The sequence below is a fragment of the Struthio camelus genome, chromosome W, assembly GCF_040807025.1.
Source record: "Struthio camelus isolate bStrCam1 chromosome W, bStrCam1.hap1, whole genome shotgun sequence".
NCBI classification, from domain to species: Eukaryota; Metazoa; Chordata; class Aves; order Struthioniformes; family Struthionidae; genus Struthio; species Struthio camelus.
In genome coordinates this window covers 42,086,870-42,109,261 of record NC_090981.1, presented here as the reverse complement: position 1 = coordinate 42,109,261, position 22,392 = coordinate 42,086,870, and the positions used below count along the sequence as shown (strand labels likewise).

Genomic DNA, 22,392 nt, shown 5'->3' with positions numbered 1-22,392 from the left:
AACTTGTAAAACACTGTTAAGTTTCTGTGGTATTTAGATTTTGTTGCTTTTTTACTTCCACTCCGAAGGGATGAGCGTAAAGGAGACCTATTGAAAAAGGTTAAGTTTTGTGGTGACACTTAGCTGATTGAAAGTGGGCCTTTCAATATTTCTGCCTGGTGATTGCATACAGAAACACATGTGTGTGCGTCCTGTGAGCCTGACACAGGCAGTGTGTGGCCTATTGTACCTGTGCTGCAAAGAGGGGTTTTGTGTGTCGAAATCTGCCATGTTTGGGTCTAGAGGGGTCTGCGGGCTAAAACCTTCCCTTTCTGCTTCTGAACACAGAGGGGGTTCACGTATCGTTTAACAGGCTAGGTGTTAATAGGCACCACCCTAATTCAATGCCTGAAGCATCTCTCTCTTTCTGGCTCAGAGGTGGAAGATACGGTTATATGCATGTCCTCTGTAATTGCCACAAAATAATGTGAAGAGACACAGAAGGCAAAGGAAGAAGAGACAAAAATGGGTTTGTTTTAAACGCAGCAGTGCCCACCTTGCCCTAGTCTGTATGTAATTGGAAAACCAAGTTGTGTAGATGGGGCTGAGAGTCGTGCTCAGTGTTAGTGCTTCGCTTGGATAGTTCCTCAGGAGAGGAGCAGAGGGAGGTATTTAAGTTTTCCTAGTTAGATTTTTAGTAGGAATATATGATAGACTGTGCGTTGCATCCTTCTGGTTACCTGCAGTAGTAATAGTGTTACTTTTCTCTCAAGATGATGGCGTTCCCAGTGGATATGTTGAATGGCTACAGTCATGAGGACTTGGAGAGCTCTGCAGAGGACTACATGTCTGACCTTCGGTGTGGGGATCCAAATCGTCCTGAGTTCTTGTCCTTGCCAGACCATAACAAAGTAAGAACCAGCAAATACCTTGGCCATATTTTTTTTGATAGGCTTGTAGATTTAAAGTATGTAGGGAAAAAAAACAGTCCAAAACTATGGAATGATATCGTTATTTTAACAATATTTTACCATGGCTTTTATATTTTAAAATTTCCCTATTATGTTTTAAGCTCTGTTTAGTTGTTTTGTGAGGTGGGTTTAGATTTGGATATCAGTCACTTCATCTGCTGCCTCTGGGCAATGGATCCGTAGGTACTAAATAACTTTATTTAAAAAAAAAAAACCACATTAATCTCAACCAATTGCTTAAGCTCTTCCCTAGAGATGCCAACTCACGTAGTCATTAAAAATTTATTTTCATAACTTGGAACTCACGCTTTACTGAAGCTGACTGGCCTTTTGTATCTCGGTTCTTCAGTGATCCTCGTGGTTGAGTTGAACTCTTTATATGCAAGTTTCACTGATTTAGTAAGTGATCCTTTTTGTTTTGTCTGAAATATTCCCTGCTGTTGCTGAGAGCTCTAATGGAGACTGGCTATGGCATTGTGTGTTTCAAACACTTGAGTGATAAGCTGTCCAATGTTGGCTCCATCCAGATGAACACTTCTGCTATAACTAATACCAACAAAAGTAATGATGTGTATCTTTAATGAAAAATAAGTGAGGTGAGAGGATTCTCTATGGGCATAAAAGGTGAGTGCTGCAGATTCCTTTGCAGAAGCAGAATCTTGAGTACTTCCCAGCGTTTGTGGTAAGTGCAGGTGCCGTATGCCTAAATATTTATCTGTATTAACATCATCATTTGTGGCATAGCATATCATAATCTTATAGATTGTTTTGTGGGTAAGCAAGTCTATTTACCACACCATTAACACTTGTCTAGTTTTGGGTTTTTTTTTTTTTTTTGATGCACTAATTAAATATTGAAAACATGCAAGTTTAAATATCAAAAGGAATTTCCACAAAGGTCCCTAACTCCTGAGCGGTGAATTGCTTTGACCTTTCTTACATTGATACAGAGGGAGAATCAAGCAGACAAATTTGAAATTTCTAAAATGTGTGCAGTTTTAGGGAAGAAAATGCTTTTGAATCCAAACTTCCCACTTTGGCATGTTTAACATTGTTTGGCCATTGTTAACAAACTTCGGCAAGTTAGCTGTGCCAGTTTGATATTCTTGTACTTGCCTGCCTGCCTCAGCTTGTGTAGCTGTGGCTGTTGAAGTGAACATATGCTGGCTCGTTGCGCACCTCACTTCAGTTGTGCATATTAGCACAAGCTGCTGACAGCAGAGCTGTAACAGCGTAAATTGCTGCAGCTAAATCTGCTGGAGCTTGAGAGTTGGAGCTCTTTATTTTTTTTATTTTTTTTTTATTTTTTTGCTTCGTGAAGACAGATTGTGTTATAAAGAAGTCAGTCAGGGCCAGGGTCCGATACTTGTCTTTTACAACTAACTGTTAAGCATTCAATTTTCAAAACTCATCTTGCTTACCCTGCTAAATGTTTTCTGTATATTTTACTAATGTTGCATTAGCCAGAGTCTATTGAAGTATTGTACGCTCTTGTTTCAGATTCCTATTAGCTTGTCTTCTGTGGGCTTCGTTCCTCTTTATGGTGGAGAGCAGACACACAAAGTTCTTGCTTTGTTTGCACCAGAGGACTCGCTCACAGGTTTCATTTTAAGATTCTAATCTCTGTGTTACTATTTCTTTTTCTGTGACAAATACGTGTAACCAGGCCCTTGCTCATTCCATACTAGTGTAGCTCATAGCTTTGCCACTTTTCCATTTGTTGTTCACTGCAGTCATGTTCCCTTACTGCTCTTTTTGTTGTGGATTCATATGCACAAATAATAGGACTTTGCACACTAATCAAAGTAGAACGGGACGTGGTAAATTCAGAAGATATCTAGCAACAGAACAGTGCTTGTCTGATTCAATGCACTTAATAACCAAGTACAACATGTGTCTCTTGGTTGCTTGATGTATACCTCACCTCTCCAAAATGAGTTTACTGAGCTTTCATAGAATCTACACGTTTGGCCATTAATTTAGATGCTCTTTATTAGCAGCAATCGATCAGCATCAAGTTTAAATTTGTCTTTGCCTGCAAGTCCTTACATCTCTCTGGCCAAGGTACCATCTTACTGTTGGGATTATTTTTGTTTTTTATTTGTTTTCCCTTCCAGTCCTCCATAATAAGCTCAGTGCTATGCCTTGTTTCCTTCTCTTTCCATACAACCTCAAACCTATGAGTTCTGAGTTTGCCATAAACACCAGCAAATCCAGGTTTTTCCCGATAGCTAATCACATGGCCATCAGCTGTTTTACATCCATCTGACTCAGACTTGCACAGTTCCAATGTCAATATCCACTGTCAGTCCAAAACTAAAATTCACCTGTGTGTGTGTGTACATATGTGACTCCTCTTGGCAGGGGCAGTTCTTATTGGAAAGAGGTGCTAGAGCACAGCAATAAAGGATAGTGCTCACGTCTGAAAAACACTTTCCCTATGTCGCAGTGCACAAAATCTGCATTTAGTTTCTCTTATTGTTCTCAGCTTTCAAACAAGTCTTGGACTAGGGAGTGTTACGTATTTGGGGGGGGGGTGTCTATAGCACTACATATGTTGTGCTGAGGTAGTAAGAACTGCATTAATACGGTGCTGATTAGATGCTTGACTTGATTGCTACAGTGGTATTCCTAATTGTTTAGTGACTTTAATGAATATGTTTCTTTTGGAATGGTGATGATCGCTAACTTTTTATTTCCACTTGTTTCTTTCAAGCTGTAGCCCTGTATCTTGCTGACCAGTGGTGGTCAATTGATGACATTGTGAGAACATCTGTACCTTCGAGAGAGGGGCTTCAGCAGGTAAGGCGCTCCAATGTTTACCTTGGAGTTGTTCGTATCCTTCAAGATAATGGCAAATAGCTGGTGTCTGAGATGTAACATGTTTTGATTTAGAAGTGAGTAAGCCATCTCATGTAAAAGCAAGATCAAGGGCAATAGCGGAATCGGTACTAAGGGGAAGGGAATTTTGTTGCGAAAATACCATCTAGAGAAAGAGTGATCCTTGTACAGTCACTTTGTAAGCAAGCTATTTTGCTGTTAATGATGTTTTTTCCTTACTCCTTTGGATATAGTATATCTATTTGTGTTGAAATGTCTCGGGAGAATGGTGTGTTATATCGTAGGAATACCTGTCGGTTTTATCAGATGATTAGTAAGCTAGAAATACTGAAAGGAAATTCTTCTGATAGAAGAGAGTTGGAGTTGTTGGCCTGTGGTGGTAATATATGGGATTTGGGAACATATAAGCTGCCTGGTATCTGCTTTTTTGTTTTATTTTGTTTCTTTGGGCTTTGTTACCCTTACTGATGCCTAAGTAGTTCAGATTTTTTTTTTCACCCCCCAAAACTGTAACCTCCCCCCCGCCCCCCCCAGCACTGTCACCTATATCTGCTCATGGAATTTGGGTATTCTTTTTGGTATGGGTGGTGGGGTGGTTTTTATTTTCTTTTTTTTTTTTACCAAAAATTTACCCTAGAAAATACAGCATGCAGCCTTGTGTTTTTTTTGTGTGCTTTGTAATGGTAGGATGGTGAGTGAATCGGGAAAGCTAAATCTTTTATAGGCAGATGAGCTGAAACTTCTGGCATTGGGAAAGGAGCATAGCTTCTCCATTTTTCCTTCATTGTGGTAGGATAGTAGTGGTGACCTTCAATTTCATGTGTAAAAGAAACCCTGCGGGAAGGAGAAAAGAATATTGAATTCCCTGTTTAATGCCACAGGAAGTGTTGCAAGTATTTCTTCCACTGCATCATGTCCTGTTGTCTGCTGCTCTATCAGCAGTTGATTCGAGTATGCCGAGTCCTGACTTCTTTGCAGAACTCCAGTTACCTGCTGGCCTGGGAAGTCTGATGCTGGCATACTGCTATTCCATGTGGTGAATGTTTCTAAAATCCCAGAATAGTTCTGAGTTAAATCAAAATGTTCTCCCTCCAACCCCGAGCTTTTATCTATTGGGCTGGGACTGACACTGAAGTTGTGAAATATCCTCTGGGTATGGTAGTGCTTTACACCTAACCTATTGCTGTGGTTTCAGAGCATCTCTGTCCCATGGACAAACCCAGAGCTTTGGGCACTAGCTGCTTCTTTTGCAGTTGCAACTGTGTTAGCTGGCACTTTTGAAAAATAAGGTCCCTGATGTGTGAGTATCAATTAAACTAACCACTCTTCTAAAATATTCTTCTGTGTTTCCTTAGGTGAAGTCTGTTGGAGAGAGGGTGGTTCTCTATGTTCTGAATCGAATTATCTATCGGAAACAAGAAATAGAAAGAAATGAGATCCCATTTCTCTGTCACGGTAGCAATGACTATGCTAAGATCTTATGGAGGAAAGGAGAGGCTATTGGGTTCTATTCTGTTAAACCTACAGGTAAAACACTTGTGTGTTGTGGGTTTTCTGTTTTTTTTTTTTTTTTCCAATTAAAAACATTTTTTTGCTGAGGGTGGGGGAAGAGGGGAGATGGGGGAGTGTATTTGAAAAATGCTGTCTAACTATTTAGTTAGACCTTAGAAGCTGTGCAGGCCTAGTGAATTAGTATTTTCTTGAATTCATAAAAGGTCAGACTGCAGTTAAAATTTCTAGAAGTAGCTTAAATGCTTGCGTGATTTAGGGATCTAAGAAGGTCCTTCTTGGATATCTTAGTGTTCTACAGAATCGATTTAAAACCGTAAAAGTGAGATGTACCTGAAACCTTTTTTCCATAGGGCAGTTGTTTACTGCTGGATTGATGTGTGTGTGTTTGCTTTTAAGGGGTAGTAGCGTAATTTAAAATTAGTTTACAAGAAGTCTTAGCTTCCTTTGAAGCTAATGAAATATGCTAGTATGAGAACAGAGCTGTGCTCTGTACTTTGTTCTGAGTTCTGGTATCCATATCAAGTGCTTTTGCTGCTTCTCTGGCTTCCTCTATGTGTTTACATTAATTGAAGGTTAGAAAATGTCTCTTGTGTTCTTCCCTTTTTAATTTCGAATCTGTGCACTTGTGCTCTGTGATGACATACTGGTAATGTGAAAGCACAAGGGTATTCTTAGTTTGTTTTTTCACATGTATTGGACAAGGTCATATCATGTTTGATGAGTCTGAAATTCACTGGGGAGTAAAAAGATTGCGGAAGTTATGCACAGTAATCCTGTGTTTTGCCTGCTTAAGGTCTGACTAGCTCCAGAATGTAGAGCTCCTGTTTATCTGAAATGTTTGTAGAATTGAATATCATTGTCTCTTAAACGTCTTACAGCATTACAGCAGAAAAGCTTCGCTCATGGGCACAAGACTCAGCTACACCTGCTGGTGACAAAAAGTGATTCCCTTTCCTTCCATGCATGTGCACTCCCTCAGAGTTTACAGTTTAGCTAAACGTTTGTGCCATTAATCTTACGGATTTTCTGTTTTTCCTGTTTTTCTAAAACATTATAATTCCCTTTTAAATAATTAAGATTTTATTGTGGTGTTTAAGTTTTTTGGCCGAATAAAATTTGGTATTTATGAATTGGCTGTTTATTACTTTGGCAGTTCATAGTTAGAATATCAATTTTCGGATCAAGGAGCAACATGCTGGCATTTTTATTTTACCTCTAGAAGGGGCTAATGAATTCTGGGTTACTTACGGTGCTGGAGACTCACTGGAGACATCTCCCATCTCTTAACATATGCCTTTGCAAACTGTTAAAATGCAATAGAAAAACTGACTGGGTCATTGACGTATTCTGGTCTGGTAAACAATATAGGAAAGCAGTCAGCTAATGATGTATTTTTGTTCTGCTTATCAATACTACATTTATTAGAAATGAAATATTTTATTTATCTGTACATGTCCCAATATTTTTCTAATGTCAACATTGCTTTAGTGTGATGGTCGTGAAGTAGTACTTGCACTGGAGTGTTTTAGGTTTTGGGACTTAGAATTACAAATTAGAATAGTGGTTTTATTTTTAGTCCGGAATGGGGACAGTTGCTTATGGATCAGTGAAGTTTTACCATGCGTTGTATGAAGATGCTCGTTTGTTACATTTTTCATGCTACTCTGCCAATTTTGTCCTGAGTTAACAAACACTCAAGGTTAGTCGTTCTCGGTATTACCGGTATTTCACTCACGTTTGATTGTGTATTGTATTCTCCCAATGAGTACCTCGTGTGGAGAGAGCAAGCTCTGGATACGGATGGTTAGGAAAGTGTTGGAGCTTGACTAGTATCGCAGAGGGCGTCCGAGTAATGTAATCTTTCTGCTTATGTTTCCCTTGCTTAAAAAGTGAAGATAAGTGTGTTCATTGGTCTTTAAAGGTATTTATTGCAAGGACAAAATAAATTCTATAGAAGACTACATGTTTCTCTTTAGCCCCGTTAGAGGAAAGAACTGTTCATTGGTATGATTCACACTGACTGGCAAAATGGATTGAAACGTGGAAATGACTGAAATCCTGAAAATGGAGTGGAGAGTTGAAGTGTTGTTCTAATGCTGTTAAGTGACATCACATTGGCATTCCTGAGTCCATAGCGACCCTCTGATCCTGCAGTACATATGTGTTATCACAGTCTGTTTCATTTTCATTTTAACTATGGATAAGATGTGCTATTTATGCAAAAATTTCAGTGAAAAGCTTTTTTTCATTTCAAAAACTGGAATTACTGTTTCAGTCCTTTGTATTTGAATTACAGTCTTTGTATTTGTCCTGAGGAGTTATGTAGCCAATAGAGAAATGTAATTCATGAACTTTTTGGCTCCTTTTCCTTCCTCCCTTTTTCAGCTTCATTTTTAGTCCAATTTCCTAAGGAATTGTGCAGTGAGGTTTTTAAAGTGAGCCTTTTTCCTTTTTCTCTCTACTGCTCTTCTTTTTTTTTTTTTTTTTTTTTTGGTAGTACCAGACTAATTCAGCAGGCAACTTTTCCGATATTGTAATCTATAAACTGTCTTGGCAGCTTTATAAAGCTTTTCCAAAGAGACAATAAATGGCTTATAGCAATTACAGCCTGTCTTTAACTGAATATGCTAAAATCCATGCTGCAGCATGTCATTGCTGAAATACTGATGGATATTTTCCCCTTCCCGTTATTTTAGGAAGCATTTGTAGCTCTTACCTTACTCAGAGTTACCAGCTTCCAGTGCTAGACACGATGTTTGTAAGAAGGCAACATCGTGGGAAAGACTTTGGGCTGATGATGTTGGAAGACTTTGTGGATTCCTTTACTGAAGACACGCTTGGCTTACGATACCCACTGTCGTCTTTCATGTACACAGGCAAGCTCTTTGATTTATTCTTCTGGTAGTCTTTGTGTTTTCTTTGTGTCCAAATGGGCAGCATTGTTCAAGCTCCATGGTAGCACTCTCTGTTTGTGGCTGCGTCGTAGAATCATAGAATAGTTGAGGTTGGAAGGGACCTCTGCAGATAATCTGGTTAACCGCCGTGTTCAAGCAGGATCAGCTGGAGCAGGTTGCACAGGACCATGTCCAGTCGGGTTTTGAATGCCTCCAGGGACGGAGGCTCGACAGCCTCTCTGGGCAACCTGTTTCAACATTCAACCACCCTCACAGTGAGCGTCTTTTAAACATTCTGCTCTTCAGTGAAGATTAAAAGCCCTCATTTGAGTAAGATGGTGAAATATTTCCTGATAAAATTCAAATCTTCTGTGTGTGAGATTAGATTATTGGCTCCTCCTTGGCTTTCCCAGGAAGTCTGGTCAAGTGAACGTTTTTGGCTGTTTTAACTTAAGTATAAGGAGGCAAAATTTTAACGTTCAAGGAAAACACTTGTTGCTCTATCATTAACAGCCCAAGAGGGATAGGTCATCTAGGAAATAACAAACATTCTGGAAATGATGTTGCTTGGGATTGTCTGTGTTCAGGCAAGCAGGACTTTGTTTGCCTAGTTTCTCAAGGCTTGCTTTGTCTTGTCCTGCTCCCAGTGCATCTGCCAGGCTTCCCTGGCACGTTCATGTTTTCATTCGGCCTCTTTGCTAAGCCACTGGAAATTTTCTGCTGTTATAAATACCCCACTCTGCTGTTGGATCCGAGTAGACCTTGTTCGTTTAAGCTTAAACTGGCCAACCATCTCAAGCACAATTTAATGACTAATTCACTTCGCTGGCCAAGGAGTGATATGTCAGGATCTTGTCCACAGAGGTTATGCGCTGGTAGAGAACCAGTTGAAAAAATGGCAGTTTTCCTAGGAGCCACTACCGAACAACGTCGTAACACGCTTCTTCGCGTGCATGTTTGTTATGTGCACCGGGAGCAAAAAGGTGAAGGAATGGAGAAGAAAATATTCCAAAAGTGAGTGGTGAATGGATGATGATAAACCATGCAATAACAATGTGTTCGCCTTCCCAAAAAGTGCTTTCAAGAAGGGCCTGTAAAAACGCTAGTTGTCGAAATCACTTCGCTACATGCTCTGCCTAAGAACTCTTCCATCCCAGTTTGGTCTTGTGATTGGCAGGGACAAGGACTAGTGAAGCTGTAAAACGCCAAAAGGGATGCTCAGAGAAGAAGAAAAAAAGTCACATCCATTTTTGTTTGCAGTTTAATATAATAGTGGAAAGTGCTTTAATCTGAAGGAGAGATTTACTGAGAAAGACGACTAGAGTAAAGCAATGTTATGGTTTTATATATATTTATATATATATATATGGTTATGCTGGACTACTTGTTGAACAATTCTTTTTTGGTGGTATATGTGTATGATGGAAGATTACAAATGAATTTAATTTATTTCAGATAAACTTTTAAAACTGAAGTACAGCTGAGTGTATAGTGTACATAGTTTTCTTTTTCTTACCTTGTTTTTGTTCAGTTTGTAAGCGCTATTTTGAGAAATACCCTGGGGATCATGACCTTTTGTGGGAAGTGGAGGGAGCAGGACACTGGTTCCAGAGGACACCTATTACCACTGTATTGCAAAGGGAAAAGCTCAAAATTACAGGTATGGATGCTTTGTTTTATTATTTTATGACTTTTTGTAAAAGTTATACTGTAGGGTGTTTGTTCTGCAGTGACTCCCTTGAACATTGCCCATGGAAACTAATAGAGAAACTTTATTTGTCCTGAGATCTTGTGAGATCATGTTCAGAATGGCTAATTGTTAAATAAAGATGCTATAATCTTTCTTTTTCCTGCTGCCCCTTGTAAATGCTCTTAACAGCAGAGGCCTCTCAGAAAGAAAATAAGAGTTTCCAGACAGAGGAGTATTTTCTGCAGTCTGCAGCAGAATCTGAAGCAAATGAGCAGAACACAGAGCCAGAAACACAGCTAAGTGTAGGTACACAGAATGCTTTCCATCTCTTAAAAGCTCTCAAAGTTTTTATATTTTTCTGTAATCGTATAATGTATTTTGCCCTTTTCTTTCATTTTCAGTTACCTGTTCTTTATTTTATGTTCAGTAAATATTTTTAACTTTTACAAAAGAATACATTTCTGAACTTCAGAAATTAAGGATTTTAGCGGATTGATATGTTTGATAAACAGTATGTTATGCTTGTTTGAGATTTGTTTCCATATACGTTCTTAAGAAACCGTCTTGGGTTATGTAGAGAGCTCATACTTTCCGTACCTTTTCACTTTGTCTGAGGGGCAGCTGTCTGATAAAACCCATGACTTTCACCAGAAAGTGATTTTTTTGGATTGTTTTCGCTGTTGTCACTGAAACACCCATAGAATCAAAGTATAAGACGTGCTCATTGTGCGTCTTATGATAATTGAGTTGGCTTGAGTCTCTATTATAAAGGACAAATACTTGTGTTATCTTTGGGTGAATGTTAATGTTTCCCATTGACTTAACACTGATGACTAACCTGGGGTTAAAAATATACTTTTGTGGGGGTTTTTCCCCATCTTTTTGGTTCCTGAATGAAAGGGGTCTGTGTCACAACTGTCAGTATCTAGTAACTTGAGCTGCTTGCTAGCAGCTTGGAGGAGGAGAATATTTAACTGCTCAGAGACTAAACTCTCCAGAAAGGCTGTTTGAACAGTAGAGTCATCGCAGAAGTGGAGAGAATGAAGACAAGTGTTTATAGAACTGCACACTTGCATCACAGCTGAATATGGTGGAAAGTGTTTAGTTTGCATTCAGGGTTATGCATCACCCATATAGGAGGACTGCAACTTTCTTTGTATGTATTTGAGGCCAGATTTCAGCTATGTATGGGTATGTAGTTGGGAATGTTGTTGTGTGTTTGAATATTAGGCAGCTGTGCCTCCATCTCGCTTGTGTTCTGAGACCAGACAGAATGTCCTTGGACAGCTCCACATCCAGGGAGGATGAATTTGTGTGTTTCAGACTGTCTGTGGTGTTAAGATGCGACCATGTTCTCGTAGAAGTCAGTGGCTCTTCCCATTGAATCATGAAAAATGGGAAGTATATGAATCGGTGCTTTCACCCCTTTATAGCTGAACTTTAAATTTGAAATGTAAATCAAATGTTTGCTCTCATGATTGAGGAAAGTTAGCATCTCCCAAACAAAACTGATGGCAAAGTAGTGACATTTTCAGTCTGTAAATGATGAGAAGCAACAGCTAACTGAGTTGTCTTTAACTTGTACGGTAGTCTTTAGTTTGGAAGAGTGCACTGAGCATCCTCACTGAATTTTAGATTCAGATGGATTCCTCTAATGATCATTTCAGCAGAAGCATTTTCATAAAAATGCATATTTTGGATGCAGAGTTATAAGGATGTACTTAGAGAAAATAGCAGAGGGACATTAGTAGCTTTTCGGGTTTTCTGTGGTTGTGAATTAAGAATTCTAGCCCTGTCTTTTGCCCTGACCAAGAAGAGGAAGATGATAGATTCTTGGTTCCTGAAGTGCTTCAGCTCCTCCTAGCCTGCTAGAATCACTGGCAGCTCGGCTGGCACCTGCACTGTCTGTACAGAGTTCTGCAACGATTTGAAAGTTGGTGACCTGCAAAACAAAACAAAACACCCTACCGTTCTCCCAACCTGGAAAAAAAAATTCCCAGAATGCATTTCATATTTTAGTGGTCCTGTTTTGTGTGTCTTAACACTTACTTGAAACTATTTTGAGCAGCAGAATCTAGATACGGCCGCTTGTTGCTGGTCGTCTTGGGCAGTACTTGAGGTGAGGCTGGGAAGGCAGCAGAACCTCTGGAGGCAGGTTGTTGCCAATTCTAGATCGCTTAGACTCTATAAAAGAGAGCAATGCGTATACTACATTTTAATGTATATAGCTTGCACCCACTTCATAATATCAAGTGCTTGACCACTGAGTCCTCAGCTAGCTTGCGCAAAAATTGAGAGGTTGGGAGGAACAGGAGGCAAGACATTTCTGGGGAGAGGGAGGTTTGACATTAGCAGCCACTTGTGCTGACTGTTCATGTAACCTGCATTATTGCTGAATAACTAAGTTCTGGGTTTTTTTTTTTTGTCATAATATAATAAGACTACAAAATACAATGCAAGTGTAAAAATAAATTTCCTGCTAAATTTTTTCAGCTGCTCTAGTCTAGACCCTTGGATTTCTACAAAAAGAAGGGGGGGGGGGGAGAAGACATAGCAGTTAATTTTACGGACACTTGCTATAGATGGGTTACAAAAAACTTGCTAGTGTTATTTGTAATGGCAGGTTACGCTGAAGTCTTGTCTTGTGTGTTGGAATCAGAAGTAAAATGCAGGAAAAAAATTCATGCTTCTACTGAAGACCAGATGATCACAAACTTATTCTGGTCTGTTGAGACATGAGAGAGATATAAAATAACTTTATAATGCGTTTATATATTTTATAAGACGTATGGAATATATATGTATGTAAAATTAAGAGTGGCTGTAACCACTCTTCCATAGTACCATTGGTATGAAATAATGCTTCAGAAAGGTGCAGCTAGAGATGGAGATATGAAGGTATTTAAAATAACATTGGTCTTGCTTTTACTTTAGGCTGAATCTCAAAAAGGCAAAGAATCATTAGATGTCCGTGCAAGCACATCTGAAGGTAAAAATAACAGTGACTATTGGTATTGTGATAGTTATGGATTACTAGGTTAGCAGGCTCTTTGTAGCCCCGCTTATTCATCTGCAAAGCGGGTAAAAACACGCCTTGTTCTGAGGTGCTGGGGTCCAACTCATAACAATTGTTACAAGTCTTGGTAACAAGACTGTGTTTGTGTATTCAGAAAATAAGTACCACAGTAAAATGCTGTTTCACTTGTGTTTTCCTTATGCATTTGCTTTAATGAAACGATTAGGGGAAAAATTTTGTATGTGCAATCTTCCCTAGACTGCTTTTGTTCACTTGTATTTATGTATACATTTTTTCCCCTCTAAGAGCCTACTGTAACACCCGTTTCCATTCGGACACGAAGCAGTCATTTAAAACGTCCCAGGATAGGAAAAAATAGCCAGGAATCTGAACCTGAAATTTCCAAAGGAGAGGAGGAAAATGCTCTTCATGTGTCAGAAAGCAGGTAAAGGAGCCCGTATTTTATTGATGTTTTTATCTTGTTGTTTAGGCAGTCTCAAACTACAGGGGTCTCCACCAGTGTGATTCTTGGCATTTCCTCTCCCTTTTTCCTACTTTGCTTGCTTGAAAGTAAAGCCTGGTGTGAGAAGGGAAGTTGAGATATCACATGAAGAGTGATTGTGCCAAAATGTCTGATGTTTCTGAAAGCTCAGCAGATGTTGGGAAGAACAGTAAGAAAACGGTGAGGACTGAGGGTATATTTACAAGAGGAGCGTGTTCTGTTATAACTCAGTCTGCATTAAGGTAAAAAAATCTGTATTCACACAGCATGCTTCCTTACAGTAATGTAGCTGGACATCTATCCGCAATGCTTTGTGCAGTCTTTGGAGAGAAGTCCCGCCCTGACCTCCTCTTACGGTAGCATTTTACAGTTAACTAAAACATGACTCTCTAGTTTGGGAGCTAGTTACTGCTTGTCACTTAATAACAAAATAGTTACAGGGAGCCATCCCTCCTCAAAGTAAAGCCCTTTGTTTGGACAAATCCTGTTTTAGAACAGTCATACCCAGACTTATATCCTAGACAACATAGGCTTATATTTATACTGTTAGTTTAAAAAAAAAAAAAAAAAAAAAGAGTTCCCGATTTAAAGACTGTAATCCTGTGTAATCATTTTTAAATGGGAGTGTGAAGAGTTGTACTGCTTGTGTGTTGTAACAGTTCCTACAAGACAAGAAGTCCCATCCAGAAAGCAAAACTATGATTATTTTAAAAAACGTTCCTTCCTCCCCCTTCCTGCGTATGTGAACATACGTACATTCAGATATTCTTTGTTTCTCTCTCTCTCTTCGCTTCCCCGCCCTGTCCCTGAAAATCTGCCTTTTTGAGAACTGAGGGGAATCTGATTGTTTTCTGGGAAATCCCTCAAACTTTTTTTCCATTAAATTTCTCTTTAAAAAAACAAAACAAAACAAAAAAAGCCCCCAAAACAGTTTTTCAAGTGAGGTAGGCTATTCTGTTGCAATATAGTTGTATTGGACACTGCTCCTCTGCTTGTAGTACCTGGATTGCAGTTTGTGCAAAATCTCAGCCCTCCTGTAGCTCAGCCATCAGACATTTGTTTTTATGATTTGTTCTCCATAGAGAAATTTGACCCACTTTCCAGAAACTGATTCCGTTTCAGTTTCAGCTGGCTGACAAGCCAAGTGGCTTCCCATGTTTCTTCAGCTAGCCGCAGCCTAATTTTTGCATGCTAATTGCTCTGTGAAACTACCTAGGTGCCGTGGTGCAGCTGCGCCCTGTGGAAACGGGGCGCTGCCCCCCGCTGCCTTGGAACAGGCCACGTGGCAGGGCTTGCCTTTGCCACAGGTTGAGAAGTTTTTGACTTGTGACTACTACTAATTGGCTAGTTGGGTATGTGGGAAGACCAGCCTCTGTCATTGAAAGTCAGTATTTTGGGCCTTGCAAGGTGGAGTCAACAAGAGGCCACTGCTCCTCTGAACGAGGTGTGTGATGTGGTGTTTGTGAGCAAGGCTGCAGCGAATCCTGAGGGCAGTTTGCTTGCCCCTTCCACACGCTAAAGCAAACAGAGCAGGGTCTTCTCTCTAGGACTTGACCCCTGCCTAGAGCTGTTCTACTGTGCAGGGCCTCCAATCTCAACCTGCCGTCTGGATGAAACCCTCTAATACTGCATTTATTATGAAATTGAAGCAGCCTCTTGCAAAACCATGTGCTTGTTTTGATTGTGTATGCTACATCAGTGCGCCTAAGTTTTCTCATTTCTGAAATGAGAAAGCTTAGTTTGAGATGGTGTCATTACATATGAGGTTTATCAAAGCTTCATCTTCAGCTGCTTGTTAGCTTAATCTCTAGCTGGTTGTATCTTCAGCCAGGCTGTGTTTATCAGCTTGAGTTGTTATTCAGTCATGGTCGTCTTAAGTCATGCATGTTCAATGGTTATATAAACATAATTGCTTATGAAGCTGCATAATTTAACTGTTCCCACAATGGGGCAGGGCAAAATTGCTTCTTCTCTTCTCCCTTGTAGCTTTTAAATGGGTAATGGATTACTGCTTTTTAATTTTCAGATAACAAATTTACTTAGACATGTTTACACACAATGGAGGTGAGATAGATGTCTCCACTTTATAACTGCCGTAGCAATTTTGTCTAGTTAATATCTTTCTCCTCACTAGGAGTTAGCCATTCTTAGATGCGTTCATGTTTCTGGATTCATATTTCCCATGGCAAGCGTGTGATGTGGCAGTTTAAAACTGGTCGTGAGAGAATGATTTCCCTGCTGATGGGATCACCCAAATTATGTATTTATTTAAACAATTTAAAGGGAATATCTTAATGCCTGCCGCAGGCTGGAACCACTTGCCCATGTGTCTGAAAGCTCAGAAGACTCGGTAGAAGAACCTGAGGAGAACGCTGTCGAGAACGATGAGGAAATGATTGTTGAAAATGAGGACCAGTCTGTATCGGAAACAGAGTTGCATACATCACCACCTGAGAAAAGGAGTGAAAAGGAGGTGAGTTCAGTGTTGATTGGCAAGACTCAATCCAGAAGAGATGCAAGTGATGCAAGTGATGGTAGATGGCAAGTTGTCAGTATGAAGCTACAATTTCTTTTAAATGTGGTCATTAGCTGCCTTGATCCATGTGTTTATTGACTCTTAGATTGTCATACCAGTGCTTCGTTAACAACTCCATCTTAAAAGCTAAAGGTAGTACAGAATTAGTGTCAGGGGAAACTGCCTTTGTACTTATTTTGATGTAATTATTAGAGTTCATAGGATCTTCAGTAAAGTAAATTTCTGGCTTGTCTGTTGAGCTAGCTTTTGCAGTTGATTTCTCCTATTCAGATGATGTGGAGAACTGGAATAGGGTCAAGAACTGATCCAGTATGTCTAAGAAGAAAATGGCTTAATTGAAGGAGCTAATACCTGGTATACTTCAGTGACTGCTGTTGACCCTCCCTCCCCCAAACTTACACACTTATATTTAAATCCAAATTTTTTTCACAAAGACTTGTTACTAGCTGAATTCAAATCTGAGAGTACCCACTGTGTCCAGCAATATCTCCAGAGTATTATGTTCCTACTCCTCTGTGAGAAAGTAGACCTTACACTGTTTTTCGTTCATTAACCTACAGTTTGAAGGAATGGCTGCAGCTTGCATAGTTGTGAGGTATATGAAAAGTACTTAACTCTGCTGTTAACAACAGTGTAAGCCATGGTCAGAAATACAGTGCAGCTGACAACATGAAGCTATTATGCAGTTTAAGTAGTTGGATAGCTTCTACGTTGAGCTCTGCCTTCTTAGTATGCTTCTCTAGGTACCAGAGCTAGCTGTTTTCTCACGTGAAACTACAAATTTAGACCACAAATGTGCCCACTGATATCTGGGAGTGATGGCTGGGCACAACCTTGACTTAAAAATGTGATTTCTAGGAAACTCCACCTGAACCTCTTAACGGTGAGGTAACAGAAGAAACTGGTAAAACCTCACTTGTGGCTGAAGAGGAAACAGCAAATGAAGTTTTAGGTGGCGAATCAAAATTGCAGTCTGAGAGTCGAGGAGAAGAACCCTTAACACTGTTTGTTCCATTAATCCTTGAACCTCCAGCAAGACCTTCAGAAGACACTGTATCAGATAAGGTGAGAGAAGTTCAGCAAAACTTTTGTCCTTCTCTTCAGTGTATACACACTTAATTGTGTGTGTGTGTGTGGTTTTTTTTTTTTTTTCCTCTAAGTAACGGATAGAAAACACCTTTCCCCATCATCACTATATGAATTTCCTGGAAGAAAAATTTATCAGGACAGAGGAAATCAATTCATAAACAGACTATATTAAAGTTTATTTTAACGTGCAGAAGCAGGGAGGGCATGCACAGGTGCCTAAGAGAAAGATGCTTTGCTCCAGTTGGCAGTAATGAAACAAATTATTTCTCCCTACATTAGTCGGATATGTGTGAAAAGCCACAACCTTGGTTTGTGTGATAGTTTTCTGTGATGAAGCGTAGAAGCAATTAATTATGGGTAGAATACTCCTCAAGAACACAGATTTTTATCAGTCTGTTTATGGTGTAAAAGCAGATTGTTATGTGACTTTATGCTAGCAAAGTGATGATAATTGTATCTGTCCAAAATGCAAAACTTTATTTTTTCCCTGGGGATTAATTTCAGAACCTAGGTTGCTAGGCAGGGGTTTTGAGTGTTCAGTATCTTAAATTGAATTGTCCCTCTGATGTCCCGTTCTTCCCCCACCAGGTTTTAAATGCAAATGATTCAGAGGTGCTGACTGAAGAAAGCCCATCTGTAGAGAAAGAGGGCACTGCAGAAGAGCAGCAAGAAGCTGAAAGGAAGAAATTGTCCAAGGAAGAAAGCGCAGCTGCTTTGGATCCTTTGGCTCCAAAGGATGAGCCCTCAGACAATGGCCTGCCAAACTCTGTGGTGACTGAAGCAGCAGAAGAATCTGTTTTGGAAAACGTGTCGCCGAAAACAACTTCCTCAGTGGAAGAACAAAATGAGGAAGCAGGGCACAACTCACAGGAGGCCTCTGTTGCCGTGGGTCAGAGTTCTTTGATAGTGGTTGAAGTTGAGGGTGTTTCTTTTCAGCAGCCTTCTGGACAGGAAGGCCAGAAGAACCAGTCAGAAGAGCAGTCAGAAGAGTCTGCTGAGCAGATGGATCAGTACACACAGACAGCAGCAGAGCGGGCTGCTGACAGCAGCTCTGAGGAAGCAGAAATTGAGGTACCCATTGTAGATCGGAGAAACTTGCGACGAAAGGCCAAAGGTTACAAAGGTCCACCCAAGAAAAAAGGAAAGCCAGCTTAAAAATGAAATATTAATTCATCTATTTGTAAGAAAGTTATTATTTTGTTTAAAACACTAGGGTATAACTAAATCATATGGGACACAGGACACACGTTTAAAATATTAGGTTGGACTTCTGTTTGGGATTCATCACCTTTCCTCAAGTTTTCTTGAATTTTTAACCACTATACATTGAGCTTCATCAGAGTATGAAAGTAAATGGCCAGTCTCCTCCTTTTATAAAGGATACATGCTGAATAAATGCAGAAGTTGAGCTAGCAAAGGAACAGTTTGCATATTTAAGGTGGCAGTCTTGGAAGAAAAACGGTGAAGTGAGAAATCCTGGCTCTGTTAAGGTCACTTAAATTCCCATAGACACCACTCTAGAATTTTGGTAATCTTGTGTTCTGTACTGTGGAGAGAAGCAGAACAAGGAACAGCCTTCCTCTCTTCTTGTTTCCTTTCCATAGACTTTCTCAGATGAGATTAAAAGAATGTAAGATTAAGTAATTCTAGGTCTCAACATGTACAAGGAGGGGTATAACTCAGTAGATCAAAGCAACATAAGCAACATCTGTCTTTCGCTAAAATCAGACTGGAGACTTTCCACTTCTGATTCCCAACTATTTGCTAATCACTTGAAACAGCTGAGTCAGCAAAGACACTGTCAGTGCAGTATCTACCATAGCACACTCTGATAATCACGTTCTTTAAGTGAAGATTTAGAGATGCCTACCCAGTAAACTGTACTTGTAACTTCCAAAGTGAGTGTCTTGCTAAGCCTAAGTTTTCCAGAATGTATGGAGTGCAGATTCCAGTACACTTACGAGTTGTTTGAGCTGCCTTCCTAACTGTTTGCATGTGTTGAGTGGATACTTGATGACTGACTGGTTATGTTACAGGAAAAGGATATCGCAGCTTTTGATCTAGCGTTGGTCTGAGTGGAAGTGGTGCTTTGTGTTTTCCAAATACTCAGCTGGTGCTTTGGGGTAATTATTAAAACGTTGAATTTGCCAGGCGTGTGACTCCTGTGAGCTCTGGCATTCCAGCTGGATGTGACGTTCATTAGTGTGAATATTAGTGGGGGTTTCAGCAAATGCTTGTTTGCCAAACTCCTATCCCTTTAGGAGTTAGCAGGAGATTGCTGCAAATACTTCTGATTCCTGCTTTCTTTTTCTAACTTGGATGTAATTCCTGGGCTAATAGCTTCCCAGTTTATAGCTTTCTTAAAAGCAGCAACCAAACTTTGCAATATGCAAACAGGTAAAAATGGGCTATTCATGCATGTTTCCCTTCAGAGGTACTCTTGGCAAACCGTGTATTTAACTTGAATTGCCATATACACTGTAAGCTATTTCCTAATTTGCTCTATGTTTCAATAAATGAAGCTCCCCTCATAATGGGTTAAAAACTCAGGAATAAGAGAGAACACAACTATTTGTCCTGCTATATCTTTTCTAAGATTAGTAAAGTAGTCTCTTACAGTGGCTCAAAACCAGAGGTATCTGGAAATTGCTCTTTTGGATTTCTAAGTACAAGGTTCACTTGAATAATTGCAATGCTGTCTTAATTTTTATCTCCCTATGGAGCAAATGTAAGAATCTGTTTTTTGATTTTTATGCTTATACAGTTTAACTGTATTTATAAGATATTTTAACTGTATAAGATATATTCTTAATCAGCTGAAACGAACAGAACCATGTTCCTTTTTAATTTGTTCAGAGACACGTTAAAAAAAAAAAAGTTGGTTTTTAGAAATATGTATTGCCTAAGTTTTGGATTTAGGGGACACGGGGATCATTGAGTTAAATCTAGGTTTCTTGAGGTGTTGCACTTAGCTGTAACTTCCTATCAACATACAGGTACTGCTTATGAACCCTTGATGGCTGATAAATGTTCAAGATCTTTCATGATTGTTTATAAACCTATTCAAGTGAACCTTAAGCATTTCTAAAACTAATTAAACATTTTCTATGAAGCACCTGAGACAATTTGTCATCTGTAATATGGCTTCTCTTTTAGTTCTAAGATTTATTGTAAAAAGATAAGAACATGATGGCTAGAAAACATATTGTGTTGCTAGGAATTGGGCTCTTTGAGGATTGATGGTAGTTAAAATGGGGTGTTGTATAAACTATATTGTAGCCAACCATCTTTCATTTGTTAGAGTAGGCTTTCCTAAACATTAATCTGTTGAATACTTGAGTTGATACAAATGTATCTACTTTTAATAATTCAAGGATTATTTTGTTTATGAAAAGTGAGTCCCAATTATTTCAATTACTTCTAACTGGATTTTTGATGCATATGTTTACATCGCTTGTATTCCCTATAAGGTTGGAAAACAGTGTTAATGGGGGAAAAGTCAGTTCACTTATTTGGCTCCTTTTCACAGCTAAGTCAGAATTGCTTTCAGTTAATATCTTATTTTTAAGACGTGCATATTGAACGCCTAAATATTGCAACAGTTCTATTAGATTAGGTCAGTCTTGGATTCTACTGAGATAGGTCAGAAATCTAACCGAATTTCAGTGAGCTAGAGGTTGGTTTAAACACGTGAATTCAAGTTCAGTATTTAAGTGTACTCTTGAGGAACTATTTCTGTAAGTCGAGGGTACCTGAGATAGTAGCTGATGGCCTGATTGTTAAGAACAGAATGGGGGTAGTGGAGGTGTGATTAGGAATTGTGACACCCAATATGGTCTTGAAAACTAGAGTTCTAGCTGTGAGTGCAGCAGTACTTGGAACTAAAGGGCACAGTTTATTTCCTGTAGTAATTTCTTTGGCATCAGTCATCTTGCAGTAAAAACTAAATGACAAAATCAAAGCACTGTCATTAAATAATAGTTTTATTGCAGTACTGATTGTCCCATTGGAACCATAGTTTAATAGTCTATACCTTCTGTTATATTAATATAAGAGGACGTGTCTGACAACTGTGTTGACTCAAGTGTTTTACCTTGGGAAAACCAGCGTTTTTTAGGCCTGGACAAATTTTTTCCTCGGTTAACTGTCTGGCTTATTACAGTTGAATTGTTAAAGAATTTTTAAGATCTTGCCACACCAGCAATCAACAATTAAAACATCGACTTTCTACAAGTTTGTACCAAATCTTATTACAACATGCTTTGGAACTACATGTGTACAATGAAAGCAAGCAGTATTATTTTTAAGCTTTATTTAGTCTAGGAATAGAGCTTAAAGAACATCATTTTGTGACTTCAGCCTTGCTTTTCAATAGTAAATGGTTTTGTATTTGAATTCAGCATTTGTTCAAATGTCTTTCTTGTACTGCTTGTTAAGTTTCAACAGGAGTTGCTTTGCTTTTCCCACTTTTTTTGTTTTTGGTCTTTTTCTCATTTCATGCAGAATTCTTGTTTGTTGTTCTCATGTTTCATAGCCCTTTACATGAAAATGTATACATGTCTTACTTCAAAAGTGCTTTTAACTTATTTTAAATGATGTCTGACCTTAGGTTGTTGCTTTTTATACCATTCTGTAGATGTCAGTAATCAAATTGGTCATTTTCAATGACATCAACATTACTAAGTTAAACATAGCAATAAATAGGCCTAAGTTTCAGCTTCTCTGCTCTGAGTGACCATTATAAAACTTTATTTCCAAGAGGATACACTTCTAAATTTATTTTCATAAATGTGATGTTAGATGTTTTCTACACTAGTGATACCCTGTTATAAATCTGCTGTTTATAAATCTTATGAAAGATATGTTGCTATTCTACAGTACTGTATTAAGTCTTGTTATAGTGTGTTTCAGTTTTTCCTTTTTTTAGTATTGTCTTGACTGGTTTTGAAATGTTTTGAAGTAGTAATTAAACTTATATTTTGTGATTTTTTTTTTTCCTGGTTTTTAGTATTTGAGTCCTCTCTGTTATACAGGAGGCATCTTCCTAATCGCATCAGTTCACTAGAGCAAAATGTATAGCTGTCATCATATTTTGCGTTATTTTACAATTCATCTGCTACCGAGGAGCTTTTAAAAGCTAGCTCAAAAACTGTTAAATGAAAATCTTTTACCTATTAAAACAAGTTGCTGTACTTAATTGGCTTATACGTCAGATCTTTAAGAAGGCTGTAGAACAGGCTGTTCTGAACGTTACAGTTACGTGATCTGCAGTTTACACCATCCTGCATAGTTAGCATAAACTCAGCAGTTTAATCTTGTTCATTTTAGACAAAGCAATTAAGTTCTACAGAGAATGTATTAC

The 22,392-nt window shown here is 38.9% G+C and overlaps 1 protein-coding gene across 12 annotated transcripts in view; it reads left to right on the top strand.

The window, feature by feature from the left end:
• Window positions 1-22,011, top strand: part of LOC138060848 (soluble lamin-associated protein of 75 kDa-like) — a 52,777-nt gene extending 30,766 nt beyond the window's left edge. For 6 of the 12 annotated variants that reach the window (XM_068925294.1, XM_068925295.1, XM_068925292.1 and 3 more), the window contains 12 exons: window positions 753-890; window positions 2,451-2,550; window positions 3,667-3,752; window positions 5,147-5,318; window positions 8,000-8,179; window positions 9,729-9,857; window positions 10,077-10,189; window positions 12,822-12,876; window positions 13,210-13,348; window positions 15,713-15,878; window positions 16,800-17,006; window positions 17,619-22,011. In XM_068925294.1, the coding sequence (XP_068781395.1) occupies window positions 753-890; window positions 2,451-2,550; window positions 3,667-3,752; window positions 5,147-5,318; window positions 8,000-8,179; window positions 9,729-9,857; window positions 10,077-10,189; window positions 12,822-12,876; window positions 13,210-13,348; window positions 15,713-15,878; window positions 16,800-17,006; window positions 17,619-18,185 (2,052 nt within the window). In that variant the 3' untranslated portion in view covers window positions 18,186-22,011. Of the gene's footprint in view, window positions 1-752; window positions 891-2,450; window positions 2,551-3,666; window positions 3,753-5,146; window positions 5,319-7,999; window positions 8,180-9,728; window positions 9,858-10,076; window positions 10,190-12,821; window positions 12,877-13,209; window positions 13,349-15,688; window positions 15,879-16,799; window positions 17,007-17,618 lie in introns of all 12 variants that reach the window. The other 6 variants (XM_068925297.1, XM_068925298.1, XM_068925290.1 and 3 more) reach the window with 3 other exon arrangements.
• The last annotated feature ends 381 nt before the right edge of the window (window positions 22,012-22,392 follow it).